The sequence below is a fragment of the Euleptes europaea genome, chromosome 9, assembly GCF_029931775.1.
Source record: "Euleptes europaea isolate rEulEur1 chromosome 9, rEulEur1.hap1, whole genome shotgun sequence".
Classification (NCBI taxonomy): Eukaryota; Metazoa; Chordata; class Lepidosauria; order Squamata; family Sphaerodactylidae; genus Euleptes; species Euleptes europaea.
Genome location: NC_079320.1, coordinates 24,872,317 through 24,893,339, shown reverse-complemented (window position 1 = coordinate 24,893,339; position 21,023 = coordinate 24,872,317). Strand labels below are relative to the sequence as shown.

At 41.7% G+C, this 21,023-nt stretch overlaps 1 protein-coding gene across 3 annotated transcripts in view; it reads right to left on the bottom strand.

The window, feature by feature from the left end:
• The window catches only part of AIMP1 (aminoacyl tRNA synthetase complex interacting multifunctional protein 1), a 33,333-nt gene extending 14,494 nt beyond the window's left edge, over positions 1-18,839 (bottom strand). Inside the window, exons 1-4 of one of the 3 annotated variants that reach the window (XM_056855301.1) lie at positions 18,824-18,839; positions 4,695-4,828; positions 2,773-2,886; positions 1,103-1,255 (exon numbers count right to left, since the gene is read on the bottom strand). In XM_056855301.1, coding sequence (XP_056711279.1) covers positions 1,103-1,255; positions 2,773-2,886; positions 4,695-4,803 — 376 coding nt within the window. In that variant the 5' untranslated portion in view covers positions 4,804-4,828; positions 18,824-18,839. Of the gene's footprint in view, positions 1-1,102; positions 1,256-2,772; positions 2,887-4,694; positions 4,829-15,745; positions 15,851-18,823 lie in introns of those variants that run through there. The other 2 variants (XM_056855300.1, XM_056855302.1) reach the window with 2 other exon arrangements.
• Positions 18,840-21,023: the final 2,184 nt, after the last annotated feature.

Sequence of the window (21,023 nt, the reverse complement as noted above, 5' to 3'; positions counted from 1 at the left end):
AGGATATAGCTTTGCTTAAACCCAATGTCCCCTGTATTTCTCCCCTATCCCCTTCTCTGTCAATATCTCCCATTCTCCCCCTTCCTTTTCTCTGACAATATCCCCCCTTTCACCCCAATCCCTTTTCCACCAATCTCCCCCTTCCCCTTCTCTTCACCCATCTCTTTCTCTCCCTTCCCCATCAATCTTTCCCCCTTCCATTCTCATCTCCCCTACTCCTTCTCCGTCAGTCTCCCCCCTCACCTTCTCTGTCAATCTTCCCATTTCTCTCCCCCCGTCAATATTCCCATCTCTCTTTCTCCCATCCCATCCCTCCCCTCCTTACCTTGACCTGCTCTTGGGCTGGCAGAGCTACTGCTGCCCTGAGAGCTGCCACATCGGCAGCCAACTGCAGCAGAGATAGAGCAGGCTGCTCAAATAAATTGCCTGCTCATACACAGGCAACTTTATTGTTGGGGGGGGGGGTATTTAAACCCCCTCCGTATTTTTTTTAGGTTTCCAGATTTTTCTGCAAACCTGGGGGGGGGGGGTCTCCCAAGTTTGGAGAGAAATATCCTTCCTGTCAATGGGGGCCCAATCCGTGGATTTAGGTATCTGCAGAGTGGCCCAGACTTGACTATTAGATATATAAATATCCAGTAATGAGCTGGGTGAGAACGAACAAGCTGAAACTTAATCCTGACAAGACAGAGATGCTCTGTGTTAGCAGAAAGGCCTTGAGATCACCCCTGTCTTGGATATACTCCCCTTGAAAAGTCAGGTTAGCACTAGCTTCCCATTTGCTCCCAAGCCTAATTAAAAGTGCTGGTTTTGACCGTCTTCTTCCATATGTTCCTGCCCAAGTACTAAGATCACAGGGAGAGGCCTTCTTGACTGTTCCATCGACCAGAGAAGCTTGTCTGGTGGGTACAAGGCAGAGGGCCTTTTCAGTGGAAGCCCCATGATTACAGAACAACCACTCCAGGGAGGTGCACCTGCCCCCCTCACTCTCACCCTTTAAGAGGCAGCTGAAGACAATTTTATTCATGATGACATTTGATTAATTTTAGTTCTTCTGCATACCAGCAGTTTTAAATTATTGATTTTGTATCTGTAGAATTACCTTTCTTTTCTGCTTTCTCTTTTTTCTTCTTTTCTTCACCAGCTCCTTTAGGTTGGTCTTTAGCAGCAGATGGTGCAACTGCTGTAGGCACAGGCTGGGTGACACCTTCTGAAAATGAAGATATGTTGCTGTGCGGTACAGGGATCTGTTTCACTAAATTTAAGCACAAAATCACAAAATAAAATTATTTTTTTACGAAATTATCACGATACATGCAAAAGAGGAATAGTTTACATTTAAATAAACTGATACATTGCTGTATTTTAAAATTCAGGCAATTTTAAACCTTGGGTCTGTTATTCAAACCAAGCAGTTTGTAAAATATTAGTTGGGAGTAGAATGTAGCGTCAAACTCACACTTCGTTTTTTGCCTCCAAGTGTGAGCTCTCTTACAAATAAACACAACCCTTCTGGGTTTATGTGGGAGCACAAAGGGTACTGTTTCCTTTGCTGTCTAAACATGATTACTCAGGTATGTTTAGCCTGGAGACGAGACTACCGAGAGGTGATATGATAGCCATCTTCAAGTATTTGAAGGGATGTCATATAGAGGATGGAGCAAAGGTGTTTTCTGTTGCCCCAGAAGGTCGGACCAGAACCAATGGGTTGAAATTAAATCAAAAGAATTTTTGGTTAACATTAGAAAGAACTTCCGGACGGTTAGGGGGGTTCCTCGGTGGAACAAGTTTCCTTGGGAGCTGATGGACTCTCCTTCATCGTAGATTGTTAAGCAGAGGCTAGATGGCCATTGGACAGCAATGCTGATTCTGTGAACTTAGGCAGATCATGAGAGGGAGGGCAGGAAGGGATGAGTCAGTGCTTGGCTCTTGTGACTCTCTCTTACAAAATCAAACCACACCTTTATCTGGCATAAAAGACTCTCTCTTACATGCCTAGGAGTAATGCCGATCGCCACTTTGAGGTCAGGAAAGAATTTTCCTCCAGGTCAGATAGGCCAGGGATCGTGGTTTTTTGCCTTCCTCTGGGCATAGAGCAGAGGTCACTGGGGGAGCGGGAGGGAGGGCAGTTGTGAATTTCCTGCGTTGTACAGGGGGTTGGACTCGATTACCTTTGATGTCCCTTCCAGCACTGTTTCTAAGCATGTGCAGTTGATTTAGATAAAACTGACTTCTAAGTAATTACGCTTAGGATTGCTGCCATAACTAGGTATAACATTTGACAGGCTGTGTAATTAAAAAGTTGAATTACAAGTTGGAGCAGCTCATACCTAAACATAATGCAAACAGATTGAAGTTATAGGGTTGGATCCAATGACTCCTTTCTGCTATGCTTCTGACTGCCAAAGGTATTCTTAATAGTAGTGAATCACTGGCTCTGCCTTGCAGGAAGGGGTACAACCCAGCAATCAGGCTCTTATTGTCTACCTCAAACCTCAGCCGACATGCCCACACACTTTCAATCCTTTCTAAGCACAATGCCTAGACAGTTACTTTCAAAAATATATAATAAAAAAGCAGAGGTTTGTAAGATTTTGGTTCAACATTCATTTTCCAACCATTAAGTTCTAAGGATACCAATGGTAGGTAAATATTTGTTATTAAACCTTTATTGTGGTATGTGGTCCAAAACATGCCCAAAACAAGAATTACTGAAAGGTGAAAGAGGCTGCACACAAGGCAATGCTTCTCCCTTAGGTCCAGTTCAGTCACCTCCATGCCGAATTTCCGCCTGGATCAATTGCTGCTTCAGTACTTCGATTTCTTTCTTCAGTTTAGCATTTTCCACACGAAGTTTCTTTTCTTCCCTCAAAGACGCCTGCAAGACTACAGAAGACAGAATTCCCATCAGGAATTAAAAATATCAGATTTCAGAAGTGGGTAAACTGAAGTTCACCAGAAGTGGGTAAACTGAAGCTTCACTCTCTGCCTAACAGGTATGAGATTTACATTCATGGAACCTAGTTTCTGAAAACTACTCCTGAAATTCAGAAGAGATGTCCTTCACATATTTAAACTCTGTCTTCAAAGTTGATCGGGGACAAAAATCAAGTATTGAAGTTTACATTCACAAAGACACAGAACATATTAAGGGCTGGATCCACCATAAAATTTCTGTGCATGCTAGAACCATTGTAGTAGGTAAAAGAATACTGGAAGCTTGCTCTGCAATAAACTTATTGAATCCCAACTTGTATTTCTGCTTGCACCAGATATTGCACAAACAGTTATCTTGTTCAACAAGAACTGCAGAAAACTGAATGCTATCACCTGCACAAACTGAACAGTGCTAAGAGTGTTTTTGTCTCCATTCACACCTTGCTGGATCCAACCCTAAGAGTTTCCTCCAGTTCTCAAATTCCAGATTTATTATATGAAGGGGGGAAACTCTACTATCAGCTTTTAAAAGAAAGGAAGATGTAATCATAACAATGGAGAAAGGCTGAACACATTGCTTAAAGAAAGATGTTCTTGCCATTAAAATTCTAGGATGGGGTGCAGGAGATTTAAGTTCTGTTCCTGGTTCTTCTACAGCATATACCAATAACCACTTAAGTGCCTCAGCTCTCTTAATTATAAAAATTAAGGTACTTAACAATTTCTGCACTACTGTTCAAACACCAGAAGACTATCTGGTGACTCAAGACACATAGCAATTCATTCCGAACCATAAACAGAAGAGAACTTCTAGCCTTGAGCTTTCTAGGAATGATGGGGTAGAAGTGTTTTAAAATAAGATTACTTTATCACATTCTCTCTCTCTCACACATGCCTTCTCATGCTTTTACTTGGCACCTGTTCTAAGAAATCAAATGTTCTATAAGCTTCTTGTGGGAATACAATTTGGAACTGTATTTTATGTCTATTACAACGAAACTTATAGCCAAAAGGTTTATTTTTTTAAACCTTCTTTCCAAAATCACCAGGAAAGCAGGGGAGAAAGAAAGATGACAAAGTACTTTATTGTAAACTATAGCAAAATGAACTCTTGAGGCACTGCCTTTGGGCTATGCAGAAATGGTGCTGAAAAGTCTGATGTCTTTTATTTATCAGCAGAACATTTGTCAGTCAGTTCTAGGCCAAAAACCCTCCTTGGGACTTAGAAAAGGCAAAGCTTTCCTTCAAACACATCAGTTAAATGATCGGCCCAAAAGCTTTTCAGCTTGAAGACTGTATGAAGAATGATCACAGTGATGGCAGGTGCACACAGTTTGCTTTGTGCCATAGCCCCCAAATCAATTAATCCTCTAAAGACTGCCCTTTCTATAAGCACATAAGTGAAGCTGATAGATCAAAAAAATGGACAGGCTGAAATGATAATCATGGGGCTATATCAGGTTTTTTTGCCTTTAAAAGTCAAAAACTATTTACTAAGTTAAGGTCATCACAAAAAGAAGACTTGCGGTACAAGCTTGTATCCTGGAGTCCACTTTATCGAAAGCAAAAATGTTGATCTCAGTGCTCACATCTTCAAACATTACAGACCTGGGACCCACCTTTAACCTCCCCCCACCCCACCTCAGAAAGCAGCATGTGATGGAGGTTGTTGAGCCAGAGTAGGCAGAACAAAAAGAGACCATTTTATTCACTTTAAGCACAGTCTGATAGTGACATAAAGAGAAATGATTCCTTACTGGCTTTTTCCTTCAGGAGAGCAACTTGTTGCTTCAGGTATTCGATAACTTGATCTGCTTCTGCACCCTTCTGCTCCAATCTGTTCAAAACTGCATTGTTGCCTGCCATTTTGATCAAGGAACGGGCTAAAATCCTGAATAAAAGCAAACAGGAAAATGTGAACATTTGAAAGGGAATAGAAAAATGTGAACACTTCACCACTGTAGTTACGTCTTCGTAACATTTCAAAGCAAAATCAAAGATGCTCTCCTGTGTATGACTGGGTGGCGTATGGATGGAGTCTAGCAGCCTGATCTGTTGGGAAATGACAGGGTCAACTCAGACTCAAATGTGTCAAACAGAAAGCAGAAAGAAAACTGTGGGCAAGCAAATGGTGTTAGGTGACCAGAACAGAGAATCATGTGCGTGTATGATCACTATCTATGGCATTAAGACATTGGTTCCATTTTACAGCTGAGAGGCATTGAGGCACTGAGTAACGTGATTTGCCCAAGCTAGTAAAAGGAAGGTACCTTTGAGCATACACAGCATTTCAACAGCTCTTTCTAACAATGAATCGTGGGGAGGGGCTGTGGCTCAGTGGCAGAGCATCTGCTTGGCATGCAGAAGGTCCCAGGTTCAATCCCCAGCATCTCCAGTTAAAGGAACCAGGCAAATAGGTGATTTGAAAGACCTCTGCCTGAGATCCTGGAGAGCCACTGCCGGTCTGAATATACAATACTGACTTTGATGGACCAAGGGTCTGATTCAGTATAAGGCAGCTTCAAGTGTCCATGTGTTCAACGGCTGGAAAAAATTCCACCCTCTCAGGTTTTCTATTAATTCATCCCTTGCTCTCAAGGGAAAGATAAAAAATGCTGGTGAAACTGAAAAAAATATAAAATATTTTCTCTTCCAGAATGAACTGTACAATTCTTTAAGAAACATATTATTCCATCAAAGTGTTTTCTAATACTTAGGCAAGAATGTAAACTAGGTAACTGTAATCCTGTATAGTTACTGTAGTCCGAGTTACTGAAATAAGTGGGCTTAATATAGAGGGATTCCACATAGGACTGCACTATAAGGTTACGTTATCCAAAGCCCATTGATTTCAATGGGCTTAGACTGGAGTAACTCTCCATAGGATTCCAAAGATAGCTGTGAACAACAGTTCCTTTGCCGACTTCAGATTCTTCAGACTTTTGCACAAGTACATGAGAGTACCTGTCAGTGTTCACAAATACACACTCACAGCAAGTGAAGAAACAAGCCAATCTGTGCCAGAGGCAGGCTTCAAGCCATACAAATACTCAGTTATCTGAAGTCTATACAGACGGAAGATATTTTTCAATTTCAAAATTTGGAAGGGGAAGTATTTTTTTGCTTTACACTTGCCAAAAATCTTACAACTCTGTATTACATAAAAGAACACAACAATTAAAAAGCTATAATTTCGGAACACAATTCTACATAGTTATAGTGTGGGCGGGGAAGGAGAGAGCACACAGATGGAAATAACGCAAGTATTACTGATGTCAATCATCCTGCTGAACTGGTAAGCTACTTTTATATTTAAAACTGGCTTGCCTATTCAGCAGAGTGAACAGCTGCAATGAAACAATAAAGAGTCCTAAAAACATTTCTGGCCGCTTGCTCAGTCCTCGGTATGGTTGTCTATGATTATGGCCCCAATCACTTAACTCTCAGTTCACTATCAAGCTTTTCACCACTGCAGAACAACTTCATCTACTCCAATTACATGCAATGATATAATCTCAAGTATACTTTGAAGATTTCATTTCAACAGGTATGCGAGCATATAACAGCCAGCCCTTGAACAGCTGTAACTAAATATAGCAAAGTACTATGTTTAGTTATGACTGTACTTGCTGAACTAGCAATCATTCTTGGCCATACACTGAAGACTTATGGCATGATCCCCTAATTCTGAGACAAGATGCCATAACAAAGTTGTATATTCAAATGCAATGGAGAAACTCTGGGATTAAAAAACTTTTTTACGTCTGAAAGTTTCAAAGAGTTTCAAACCTAAAAGACTAAAAGAGTTATTGTGGTGTAAGTTTCTATGGACCAGAGCCCTCTTTGTCAGATGCATGAAGTAGATTCCTCAGCTGACAAGAAATATCATGGTCTACACACGTACACATTATTGTCCCCTTCTCTGGGTCCACTTTGGGGCAACAAATTGCTGATACTATCCTCCTAAATGAACCAAGATTTTAAACACTGTTAACTATGAAATGAAACTCTACTGCTTTTAATTCAGGAGTATTCCTAGCAAATTTTTCTTGCAGTAAGAAATGTATAGCTAGCAAAGTGCATCAGATATCACAGGAACATAAGAAAAGCCATGCTGGATCAGACCAAGGCCCATCAAGTCCAGCAGTCTGTTCATACAGTGGCCAACCAGGTGCCTCTAATAAGCCCACAAACAAGACGGCTGCAGCAGCATTATCCTGCCTGTGTTCCACAGCACCTAATATCATAGACATGCTCCTCTGAACCTAGAGAGAATAGGTATGCATCATGACTAGTATCTATTTTTACAAGTAGCTATGAATAGCCCTCTCCTCCAGGAACATGTCCACAAATCAATAAGGCTTAAAATCCAACAACTGAGTTCAGAGGGACTTCCTCCAAGAAGCCCTGGGAAGCAGGTTAGGCTATGAGAAAGCAACTGGTCCAGTGCAGCCTTCCTTTTAAGAATAACGTGACATTTTGCATAGCCTGAAACATGCCATTGCCATCACTGTGGAGGACTTGCTTAGACTAGACTACGGAACTACTAATCAGATCATCCACAGAAAATAAGAGTTGTCCCCAGGTGATCAGCCAGCGGAAGAGAGCTGTTATTTCTCTGTCTGTCATATGCCACCGCTGGGAATTTGTCAGCTAGTTTCTCAGAACTAGGAAAATAAATTTGACATTGTTTTATATTGTTTAGAATTGTAAGACGGTTTACAAGATGTGAAATTGTTTGTGCAGAAAATAGCTTCGTAAAAGACACATTTATCATCATGATGCTGGAATAAAACCCAACATCCTGAATATGAATGTGTGTAGAAGCTGTATCTTTGGAAGTGGAAGAAAAATACACTTTGCATTAATATTTAAAAAAGCCTTAATAGATCAATTTTACAACCACTGTGGAGCTACTGTCACATAATCATTTAGTTAATTCTACAACTCTGTTTGGGTAAAGCATGACAGCTGGGCTGCATTATTTGTCTAACCTTTTTAGCGGGACTTAGGAACAGCTTGGATAGAATGCTCTCTTAAAATTAAAGTCACACGTGAAAACAATTTAAGCTGCAAATTGGTTCTGCTTGGCAAGCAGGTCTTTTCTCCCTCCAGGTGCTGAATGTAGATTATCTCAAAGCAATCTTGGCCCGAAGAAAGCCTCAAATCTCACTGCCAAAAGTTAGCAGATTTGTTCTTAGCCAAGGTCAGCGTCAAGACAATGGGTGTCGAAGTCTGCTTACTTTTCGACCAATCTCCCTCTCTTCCACAAAAAAGCCCTTACAAGTGTTAGGAAGCATGGCAAGGGAGGCCATTTTATGAAGTACCATTAGGGTTGCCAGCTTCAGATTAGGAAATACCTGGAGATTTTGGGGGTGGAGCCTGAGGAGGGCAGGGGTTGGAGAGGGGAGTGCCACAGAGTCCAACTGCCAAAGCAGCCATTTTCTCCAAGGGTAATGATCTCCGTCGCCTGGAGATAACTTGTAATAGTGGGAGAGCTCCAGCTACCACCTGGAGGCTGACAACCCTAAATACCATGTAGAATGCAGACTGCCATACCATGACACAGATGCTGAAACACAGTCTAATTGAGTGCATGTTTATTCAGAAGCAAGTTCCATGCAACTTTCTCCAAAGAGAGTTCAGGATTAAATTCCGAATGACTTCATTGGGTAATGAGGGGAGAAAGAGAAGTATTTCCAGATAAAGCTGTAGTAGATCATCATCAGACTGGATATTAAGTGCAATTCACTTCCTTTAGCATGAAGACTGTGCGCAGAAAAGGAGAACCGGCTTGGATTCAGCAATGTATACATGGAAACGAAAATGCATTTAGCATAATTGCAGATATGCATTTAGGGTAATTGCAGAGACACAATCGCTTTCAGTTAGCACAAGCAAATAACAAGCAGAATAATGTTAGCACTTCCTTAAGGACTGCTGTGCATGGAAATCTTCTGTGGAATTCAATGCTTGTCTACAAAAAATAATTAAGCTACTTGACATACTAGTAATTGATAGCATACGGGCCTGCCTAAAACTCCTGGAGTGGACCTGGCAACCCGCTATGCAGGCACTCGACTACTGTTCTAGCCGCGCGCCCGCCCCAAACGCTACTGGGCAGCCACTGCGCGGTCCGTTTGAAACTGACACGGTCGCTTCCGCAAGCTCCGTGCTGCCGGCACCTAGGAAACAGAAGCAAGGGCCATCTCCAGTGATCCTGAGAGACTCCATGTTCCTGTACAGAATCTGTTCCAGCCGCAGCCATGTCGTGAAAAGCACGCTGTCACGTAGCCAGTGCCAGCACACGCCACCTCCCATTGCAACATCAGCAACAACAAGCAGATCTTTTTGCCTCTAGTCTTTCAAATTCGACACCATCCGCTTAGTAAATTAATCACCGGCCAGCTGAATAAAGTGTTGGATGTTCACACGGGAGAGCTTCCTGCTCAGCCAAATCTCATTGGAAGACAGTATGAAAGAGAGAGAGAGAGAGAGAGACTTTTTGGGTTGAGTCTGTTTTAAGATCATCTGCATTCAGCATTGGGGAGGGGCCTGCTTGCCAACCACAGTCAATTTACAGTTTGAACTGTTTTCATGTATGACTTTAAAGAGCTTATTCTATACAAGCATACACTAGATCTAAATGAAAGAATTATCCATACAAAAGCTTAAACTATTTTGTGCTCTGAAATGCTACAGAAACAACAATGTTTAAAAGGTGAGAAAGTGTGTGTTCCTTAAGTTTCATATCTTAAATGTATGACTCCCAACAGAACGGTACTACATTAGACTAGATTAAGGAGAAAGAAGTGAGCAGAGATTAAGTTACTTCTGTGGACACCCACTTTCTCCTACAACATCCAAATCTGTTTTCAGGCTTACTGTTGTCAATACATTTTTATTCTATTTATATATTTAAAACACTTATATGCCATCCGTTCAGAGAGCAACTTGAGGCAGCTCAAAAAATGAAAATACAAACACAAAAAGGCAAACGTAATTTAAAACCCAGCCATTAAAAACCCAGAGCATAAAATATCAACTCCTTAAAAGATCCTCATGACAGTCCTCAGTCTAGAAGCAGATTGTAAAAACAGTTAAAAATAAAAAACCCAGCTAAAAGGCTTCATAGGACTATTTGGACGTGGCACCTAAAATAGAGTAGACACCTGGTGAGCCTCAAGGAAGACCAGGCCAGTGGCCACCAGTTAAAAAAAGCCCTGCCTCTGGTCACCACCTACCTCTACAGGTGGAGCAGAGAGAGCAGGGCTTGCAAGGAAGATAATACACACAATGAGCTAGAGGAAGAATAGGGCATTGAAACTCAATACTGACAAGACAGAAGTACTGATATGATTCCAGAATTTCTCACTGTTGAAGAGTTACACTTCAAATGAAAAAGCAAACACATAGCTTTGGTATGCCCTTTGCTTCCAGACACTAAGGTGGACTCAGAGGCTAAAAGCATCTTTTTCTGCAACCACATACATGAATTCCCCCAGTTCTCAAACTTTCAGTCCTCCCACTAAGTTAGATTGAGTTCTTGCATGGTAGAAAATGCTTGTGCTGCAAGAACTATAAATGGTGTATAAGATAAAGAAATATTAAGTATTCGGTGTTCATCAGTGCTATAAAAAGATTCTGAAGACCTTAGTTTTTATGCATAGATTGATACACACAAATCTATATATATATATACACACACACTTAAAACATATATATTGAAACATATTTAAAACTAGAAATAAAACTTAACAGTGTTCAACTGAGATCAGAATGCAAATACGGTACATTTTGTCTTGTATACATGCTAGTATTATAACCAGATAAGCAGAAACACTCACCGTTGATATAGATTTTAAGTATTTTTTCATGAGATTAAAAAAACCCTAATGCTAACCACTGCCTTATGTTTCTAAGAAAATTTTAATGAGAATTGTAACCTGTGCTCGCCAAAATCAGAATAAAAACATTACTATTCAATATGTGAAGTAGTACAGAAGCTGCTAGGGTTGAGAAGAGCTTTATCAGTAAAACAGAAAATCATCCTTACACATTTTTCAAATACTACAGTACTAGATCAACTGGCATTCTAGCACTTTAGGATAGCAGTTTCATTACTCTAAGAAAAGCAATGTTATTATCAGTAAGAAATGCAATAGTGGAAGTGTCTTAAAATTAAAGACTTCAAGGACACAACTAAGTAAGTGGTATGAACAAAATTAGAGGTGGTCCACATTCAATGAAATCACCCATATTATATTTCAAAATGTCTTTATGGATAATTTGGTAAAATTACAGAAAATACTCTAACATACTGTATCATTTGACATTATTACTATCAAGAAGATGACACAAATTCATTTGCAGGTTTTTCCAGTGTCCTGATTCATGAAGATTAACCCAACTCATGATATCAGGCCATCTTTAGCTAAACCAGTTACCGACCTAACATCCGCACACAGCGAGCTCCTGTTAATACACAAACTCCTCTGGCAATGACAAAATAGGGCAAAACAGGGATGCAGAACTTTGCTATCTTTTAACTGCAGAGACCAGTCACATTTGGAAACAAACAATACCCTGTCTCCTTGAAAATATGAAAAGCTGCAACAAAGAGAAAAAAGTTTCTGCTGCATGCACAGTTTTCTCCTGTGCCTTTTTTGGATACTGGTTTAAGTCCGAATCACACACACACTTCTACTTCTCACAGGATAAGAGAAAAACAAATACAACGGTGTCTTTAAACAAATGTTGGTTCCTTTGCCATCATTTTTGCCCCTCCAAGATACCTGAGTAGAAGGACTAAGGGTTGGATATCTGACCAAAGTTTGGCCAGTTAACCAGTAAAAGATTGCCCAATAATGGTAGCACCACTTATTAAACCAAAAAAAACAAAACAAAACCCTTCTATCGGATTTGATGCTTGTGCTAATTACAAAACCAAATTAGTTGTCATTGTCCCAGACAAACTAAGCAGCCACAATTTGATTTGCACTGTTACTGAGCATTCAGTAAGAAAATTCTTAACAATGAACCACTGTTTAGACTCTGCCGAGGTTTTAGAATGTCACTGCATATTAAATGCAAACACCGCAATAACCAATCCCTTTTTCACTTTTCCTACCCAAAAGAGAAACCAGTCATTACGATTTCAAATTAGAGAATCAGAACAGTGCACCCAGAACATGCTTTTGGAGTAACAGAAATAAGAAAAAGCCTTGAAAATGTGGGATGAGAACAGGGAGAAAGACAGAAGATTGATGGGAGGAGGGGTTTCTTTTCAAGTGGTAGGAGTGCATGAAAAAGGCAGCCAAGGCATATATGTGAATGTGCTATGCTGAAAGAACTCATCCTTGGCACCTTGCATTCATACATTAATTAGTTTAAACTGGGCTGCCACCTGTGCAAAGCAGCTACCCATGCTTAGTTAGCATGCCGGAAACTGGTAGCCTGGGCAGGTAGTTGGACTGGTATGTATACTAAACACATATAAATGCATGGCAGAAGTGGCACACAGTTCAAATGAGATAGTATGTTAGTATAAGGCTTCACAGGTGACTCTTTTTTGTCTGGACAGCCTCACATTTCCATCAGACTCAGACCTGGGCAAGTCACATTCCACCCAAGATTTTTGGTGGAATGTGACTTGCTTCAATAAACTGATCTGCAGGGAGGAGGGCAATGGAGATAGAGAGTGATGAGGGTAATGTGGTGTGGGGTAACTGCTAGGTTTTTAAAATGAGAAAAGTTCTTAATTCTATGGGGTTAAGAAATTACTAAGCGATGAGGTGAAGGAACTTTGCATATCTCAGGGGCATGTTTCTTTACTACTGTGTACATGGTAATAGTTGCAGGCTCTGTCCTTGCATTGAATCATCAAGGCCAACTCCTGGTAAGTCCTGGCACAGAAAACCAACTGCAGAGGTTATTTGCCTTAATAAAGAAAAAAGCTAGAGAGAAAAAAATTATAAGATGGAGATGGAAAGAGAGGGAGGAATATATGCTGAAGCGGCCGCTTTAGTATGGCTATAAGACTGGATTGAACTTTCCAATGCATGATTACTTGATCTAGAGGGTTTCGATAACAGAAGTGGTTGGCATGGATATTTGTGGTATGACAAAATTAAAATGCATACATCATTCCAGCAACATAGGATTAAATCCTCTCTATTTAGAACATAGCAGAAATATAAACATCTTCTTGAACCAAAGATACCGATGTGGATTTCATCACAAGAAATGCTGACATTGCGACAACTCAGGCCCACACAGTTTATCACGTACCAAGATCTTCTAAAGTGGGAAGATAATAAATGCTCACTGAAAGACTATGATGAAGTAAAGGATCTTTTGACCTGGTTTCAATATCATCAAATAAACTCTGTTTATGCTCAGGATTCGAAAACAGGGTTTTCTAAAAACAAATCAACATTTCAAAAACTTTTACTGGATACAAATGATCATCTAATATCTAAGATGTATAAACTATTATTAGAAATTTATTGTGAGCAAGAACGGATAAAACCTATTATGATCACCTGGGCAAAGACGGTGGGCCATGATAAATTGGATAAATGGGAAAGACTTTGGTCACGAGACATGAAACTTATTCTTGCTCAATTATTAAGAGAAAATATTTATAAAATGATGTATAGGTGGTATTTAACACCTAAAAAGTTGGCAACGATCTATAAATCATTGTCCCCAAAGTGTTGGAAGTGTAATACAGGAATAGGCTCATTTCATCATGTGTGGTGGACCTGTGATAAAGCAAAAAATTTTGGGGACATGATCTACAATGAAATAAGATTGATTATACAGAACAATATATCCAAAACGCCTGAGATGATGCTACTTAGTATGATACCAGACTCTATTTTAACTCAGAGATCATTTTTAATATATGCCACCACTGCTGCAAGACTGATTTATGCAGCTAAATGGAAATTATCGGACATTCCAGACAAAAGAGATTGGATACAAAAAATGCTGGAACTGGTGGAAATGGCAAAACTTACGGCATTGGTAAATCAAAAAGACAACAAGTAATTTATGGGTGAATGGGAGGCATAGAGAATTTACTGTGAAAATGAACTTCAAATGGGGGAACTTAAAGGTGATTCATTGAGCTAATCCATTTTTTACTATTACTAGGGATGTTTTATAATTAAAATATATAGTCACTATAACAAGGCTGATTTGAAGAAAGATAAAAATAAGTATGATTTGAAATATATATTTTATTTGATTTTTTGATAATGAACTACATTTATATATATTTAACAATATCAGGATTAGAACTTTATACAAAAGAGTATACAAATTTATAATGAGATAAAGGGAGATGAAGGGGAAGTCTTTATATTTTATTTTAATATATTTGTAATTTCAACAATAATTCATTATTTTTTACTTTCCTTTGATGATTTATATCAATTGTTGAACTGTTTTTTCTTTTATTTACTTTGAAAAACAATAAAAATTATTATAAAAAAAGAGAGGGAGAATAGAAGAGAGTTCTGCCCATTTCTGTTGCAGTTTCTTTTCTTAAAAGCTGATCCATTTAGTCAACAAATTCAGTTTTCTCTTTTCACACCCATTCCCAGGTATTTTGCCATCTAGCTAGTACAGTTTGTTTCTTTCTTTGCTTTCTGTCTTTACTTCTGCATACCACATTTTTCTTTGTGTATTTCAGGTCAGTAACTTTGCCAGTAAGTCTGGCAAAGTTTCCACTGGCAAAGCAACTGAAGCAAAGAGTTCCTGGAGCTCCTGAAATTCAGAAACCAATTTGGTTTTGTTCTTAGTTCTTGTCCCTGCCTCAGGGATTTGCTGTCTGTCAAGGTAGTAGAATGATGCTTAAGAAGTCAAAGTGAGGACTGTGTCTCTTCTTCAGATATGGACTTTGTAGTTTCCATTCTTTCTTTTACATAATAACTCCAAAACCTACTTATGTTCCTTGGCTTCAACCTGTATTTAAATGGTTTGAATGAATGAACCAACTGGGCATTCCTCAACAGGTGCTTCTTGAACTGACTAGGGAAAAAGTAAGAGCTAGGGACAGCCTGGACAGCAAAACCTTCCTTATCAAAATTCAAGCCTGAGATAGGAATGGAGTTTTATTTCCATTTCAACTGCTAGAAAAGTTATTTGCCAACTGTTCAACTTGTCAAGTATGAATCAGCTGCCACCACAAAACAGTCCACACAGCTGATTTGAGCTGCGTTGAGTTTTGGCAATATCTATAAGGCAGAAGAGCTATCAAACAGCTAACCTCTTAATGACCTGAGAGCGGCTACATTAGAGCTTTCTATAGAGAAAGACTGTACCTGACGGTACCTCATTCCCAGATTTATTATTGTGCTGAGGCATGAGCTGAATAGAAAAGGCTTGGATAGAGCATATGATTTTTTGGGAGAAGGGGGGAAAAGGGAATGGATACAATACAAGCAAATATGATTAACATGAGCATGGGACAGGGATATTTGTAGGGGAGAGTCAGCAATTCTTCCCTGCAGATGCTAGAAAAATTTCTCAGCAACTTTTTCCGGTGCCTGAGGAACACAAGCTGCTAAACAAATGAAAAGCGGCTAGCCTGCAAGAGTCAGTGAGTAGTAGAAGAGTTACGGTCCTTGCGTTGTCTGACAATTCTTCCTTAAATTACCACATTGGATTACATGGCAAACACAAGGCTGGGAGCCCGTGTATCTTTTATAAAGCATTGCTCTGCTCATAGTATTGCTTCCAATCAAATTTTTGTGACTCAAAGGAAAGCGTTATTCCAAGATACATTAAAAAGACTCACATTTACCAGATACAGCCAGAGCAGAAATCCTCACTGCAAGATTCAGTAGCAGACAGGACCCCAACTCTGCTTCCTCTTCCTGTCAAACATGTCCTTTGTGAACACCTGATAGCAGGAGGGGCAATGTTTAGCACACATATTTCTTCAGTTACAGCTGAGAAAGAAGTCTTCTGAATTTGAAAAAAAGGGCTGCACTGTCAGGACACAATATGAACAGATTCCATCTCCCTTAAATAGTCCACAAACAGAATCAGACTTTGTGCATGCACACATGATGACATAAGGAGTTTTAGTTTTAGCGTAAGGAAAGACAGTGTTAGTTAGCCAAGATAATGAGTAACAGTCTGTCAGAGTGATCACACCCACTGACTGGGAAACTTAGCTGGCTTATTTGCCCTCTCTCTCAATTCACAGATGCAGCAGACATCTGCCACTTGGCATGTAGTCAAAACCAACCCAACACCAGTAGCTTCCCTCTGCTGACATCCTTCAAACCCCTTCACAACCTCATCCCACTGATAGATATCTCAAGAATCTGATCTTTCCATTTCCATGATGTTCTACGTGTTGCTAAGCCAAGAAAGAACTGCTTGAAGTTGCTTCCATCTCTAAGGCAGTCCCAGAAACTGGAACCAGGGATCACCAGAGTATAATCCTAGAGACTAATTAGATCCAGGGCTCAGTCTGTCCTTTGAACGTGTACTGAGCATCTTTCCCCCCACCATCAGGAAGTCACAATAAGCCCCCGCACATTTCATCAAATGGGGTGTGGGCTCCCTAGCCCCAGCATTCCTCAGACTATGAGCCTACCCCATACTGTAAAGAGAAGAGAATCCAAAGCAGTCAACGGAGGCCAGACAGCAGTACAAGCATCCTCCTCCCAAAGTTAACTTGTGTGTTTGTGCCATCAAGTCACAGCTGACTTATGGTGACCCTGTAGGGCTTTCAAGGCAAGAGATGTTCAGAGGTGGTTAGCCACTGCCTACCTCTGAGTGGGCTAAGAGAGTTCTGAGAGAGCTGTGACTGGCCCAAGGTCACATGAACACATGAAGCTGCCTTATACTGAATCAGACCCTTGGTCCATCAAAGTCAGTAGTGTCTACTCAGACCAGCAGCAGCTCTCCAGGGTCTCAGGCAGAGAAAGGTCTTTCACATCAACTACTTGCCTATTCCCTTTAACTGGAGATGCCGGGGATTGAACCTGGGACCTTCCGCATGCCAAGCAGATGCTCTACCACTGAGCCACAGCCCCTCCCCAGCAGGCTTCATGTAGAGGAGTGGAGACTCAAACCAGGTTCTACAGATTAGATTCCCCCGCTCTTAGCCACTAATTCCACCACACTGGCTCTCAAAGTTACCTTACTATCATTAAACATATTTGGTGTCTCAACCACCCCCTCCCCAGTGTAACAGCAGCCCTATTGGATCAGACTAAATGTTTATCTAAGCGCCGCATCCTGTTTTCCCAACCACATGCTCCTGGCAAGCCCAGAAACAAAGTTCGGGAGACCAAACCGCCTCGGGCTGTTGTTCCTCAGTGATTCACAGATACACAACTTCTTGCCTGCACCTCCATGAATTGGTAAGGCCTTATTTGTTTCTCTGTACACTCCCTCCTCAATGCACAGTCCTTTTCTCACATGCATAGGGGACGACAGAGAGATAGCAACAAAGAGATGTTTTAAAGTGCACTGTTATATTTATCACGATGGGTAGGTGTGTTAGTCTGTCAATAGCGGTAGAAAAGAGCAAGAGTCCAGTAGCACCTTAAAGACTAACAAAATTTCTGGCAGGGTATGAGCTTTCGTGAGCCACAGCTCACTTCTTCGGATACCTGAAGAAGTATCTGAAGAAGACATATTCTTCAGGTATCCGAAGAAGTGAGCTGTGGCTCACGAAAGCTCATACCCTGCCAGAAATTTTGTTAGTCTTTAAGGTGCCCTACTGGACTCTTGCTCTTTTCTACCGCTATATTTACATCTTTACAACAGTCCTTCCCAGAAAACTGCAGCCTTTGTCAAGCGTAGCCAAGGGCGCCTATCCCTCTTGGTCGCTGCAGGGTCTACATGCGTAACACAACCTCTCCCTTCCTCCTTTAAAAGCACCATTTAAACCCCATGCTAGGAAAAGTTGAGGGCAGCAGGAAAAGAGGAAGACCCAACAAGAGATGGATGGACTCAATAAAGGAAGCCACAGTCTTCAATTTGCAAGATCTGAGCAAGGCTGTCAAAGATAAGACATTTTGGAGGACGATTCATTCATAGGGTCGCCATGAGTCGGAAGCGACTTGACGGCACTTAACACAAACACAAACCCCATGTACTTGACGATGTACTTTGGTCACTTTATGAGAAGACAAGAGTCACTGGAAAAGACAGCCATGCTAAGAAAAGTTGAAGGCAGCAGGAAAAGAGGAAGACCCAACAAGAGATGGATGGGGTCTATAAAGGAAGCCACAGCCTCCAGTTTGCAAGATCTGAGCAAGGCTGTCAAAGATAGGGCATTTTGGAGGACGTTCATTCATAGGGTCGCCATGAGTCGGAAGCGACTTGACGGCACTTAACACAAACACAAACCCCATGTACTTGACGATGTACTTTGGTCATTTTATAAGACAAGAGTCACTGGAAAAGACAGCCATGCTAAGAAAAGTTGAAGGCAGCAGGAAAAGAGGAAGACCCAACAAGAGATGGATGGACGAAAGCTCCTACCCTACCAGAAAATATTTTTGTTAGTCTTTAAGGTGCTACTGGACTCTTGCCCTTTTGGACTCTACAAAGGAAGCCACAGCCCTCAGTTTGCAAGACCTGAGCAAGGCTGTTAAAGGTAGCACGTTTTGGAGGATATTGGTTCATAGGGTCGCCATGAGTCGGAAGCGACTTGACGGCTCGAGCGACACACACACAATTTGCAGGCCTGCCAAGGACGTCTCTCCAGAGGCCCCTCAGGGGAGAGACCCACCCGCTTTTTCATCTCCAGCGGCCGCCACCGTTCCGGTAAGATACAACATAACCCGCTGAGAGACCCCCCCCCTCTCCCCAACTACCCCCGTCACCTGTGGTTGCCCCCCCCCGTCACCCACCTCTCCTCACAGGCCGCGGTAGAGCAAGTCGGTGCCGATGCGCATGCGCTCGCCTCGCAGCCTGAATCTGGGATGCCGACGTGCGTGCGCTACGCATGCGCACCCGGTCAAAAAAAAAAAAAGTCCGGCGCCAGCCAGAAAGGCGAGTGAGGAAGGAAATGTGGGCGGGGCGTGGGGGCGTGGGGGGGAGAGACCCAGTGGGTCGCCGTGTTAGTCTGTCTGCAGTCGAAGAAAAGAGCAAGAGTCCAGTAGCCCCTTAAAGACTAACACAAATATTTTCTGGCCAGGTGTGAGCTTTCGTGAGCCACAGGCTCACAGTCTGTCTGCAGTCGTAGAAAAGAGCAAGAGTCCAGGAGCACCTTAAAGACTAACAAAAACGTTTTCTGGCAGGGTAGGAGCCTGGCTCACGAAAGCTCATACCCTGCCAGAAAATATTTTTGTTAGAAAATATTTTTGTAGTCTTTAAGGTGCTACTGGACTCTTGCTCTTTTCTACTAATGAGGGAAGGGTTAGCTTTTGTGGCGAGAGAAAGTGTGGGTTGCCAGCTGCGGGGTGCGCGCGTGAGCATTGCCGGCTGAAAGTGAGCTGCATTGAAGTCAGTGGGGTTTGCTTGTACATCATCATGCTGAAATGAAAGGAAAAAAACGAAAGCGGAATAAACGCATGGGAGGTTTTGCCTTGGGTTTGCCGCTCTCTAGATGCACGTTTCCCCCATTTGAATCCTCAAAACTCTGCATGGGGGCTTATTGTTGAGTTATGAGAATTTGGCTGGGGGAAATGTGCATCTAGAGAGCGGCAAATCCAAGGCAAAACCCATGCGTAAATAGCCAAAGAGAAACTATGGGAGGTTTTGCCTTGGAATTGCCCCTCTCTAGATGCACCTTTTCCCCATCTGAATGCTCAAAACTCTGCATGGGGGCTTATTGTTGAGTTCTGAGAATTTGGATGGGAAAAACGTGCATCTAGAGAGCGGGGGATCCAAGGCAAAACCTCCCATGCGTTTTGAGACACAGGATCAGAGCTAAAGGGAAGATTAGTTGGGGTAGAGCAGTTAAATGATGGCAATGGGGGTTACTTTGTGTCGCTAAAGTGCCGTCAAGTCGCAGTCGATTTATGCCAACCCAGGAAGATCTAAGTGAGGGAATTAGGGGTCTGTGACTGCAATCCTATTAACTCTTATTCCGTTGAATAAAATTCGAGACCAGTAGCAGCTTAAAGACCCACAAGATTTCTAGGGTATAAGCTTTCTCGAGAGTCAGAACTCCCTTCGTCAGTGAACCTTGATTCTCGAAAGCTGATACCACGAAATTCTTGTTGTTCACTAAGGTACCACTGGACTCGAATCCTGCTCTTCTACTGCAGACCAACACCGGCTACCCATCTGAAACTATCTTAATTGAATAAAATTGCACTTATTTCTAAGTAAACGTACATCGGATTGTACTGCAAGAAACGAAGAGAGCTGGTGCGGTGTAGTGGTTGGAGTGGGTGACTTGGGGAGCTCTGGGTTCACGTCCCTGTTTGCCGTGAAGCTTATTGGTTGGGCTTGACCCAGCCGCTTTTTCGCAGCCTAATCTATTTCGCGGGGTTGTTGTGAAGATAAAATGGAGGTTTAAAATAGAAAGCTACGTGATGAGTGGAAAATGAAAAATAGTCTATTGCCGAAGGTTATAGATACATAAACTGCACGTAGTAGCAGGGATGGGACGGGGACTGTAGAGTTGCTAGGGCAATTATTGTTACTTATACTCCTTCCGGATTCTGTGAGAAAGCACTTTCAGTTTTATTATATATCCTGCCTGCTTCTGGGTCTTGTTATGCATTGAGTTTGTATGAGTGCATTAATAGTAGCTGTGCCCAGTTATATTAGGGGCCTCGATTACTCTTTTCATGATGCACTCATTACTTGACACACTCCAAATCCCAGTTCCCCCCGGAAGGTCCTTGCCTCTCATCTATGCTTGCCAACCTCCGGGTGGGACCTGGAGATTTCTAGGAATTGCAACTGAACTCCGGAAGCTAGACTTTATAGGACTATACCCTGCTGAGCATCCATCCCCCCGGCTCTTTCCAAAATATCCAGGAACTTCTCGAGCTGGAGTTGCCAACACTACGTCCCATCTGTGCTTTTTTTCTGGCTGTACTTCAGGGCATTACAGCAGAGGAATGCGTGGAACGGGAATGCCTGGAAAAGGG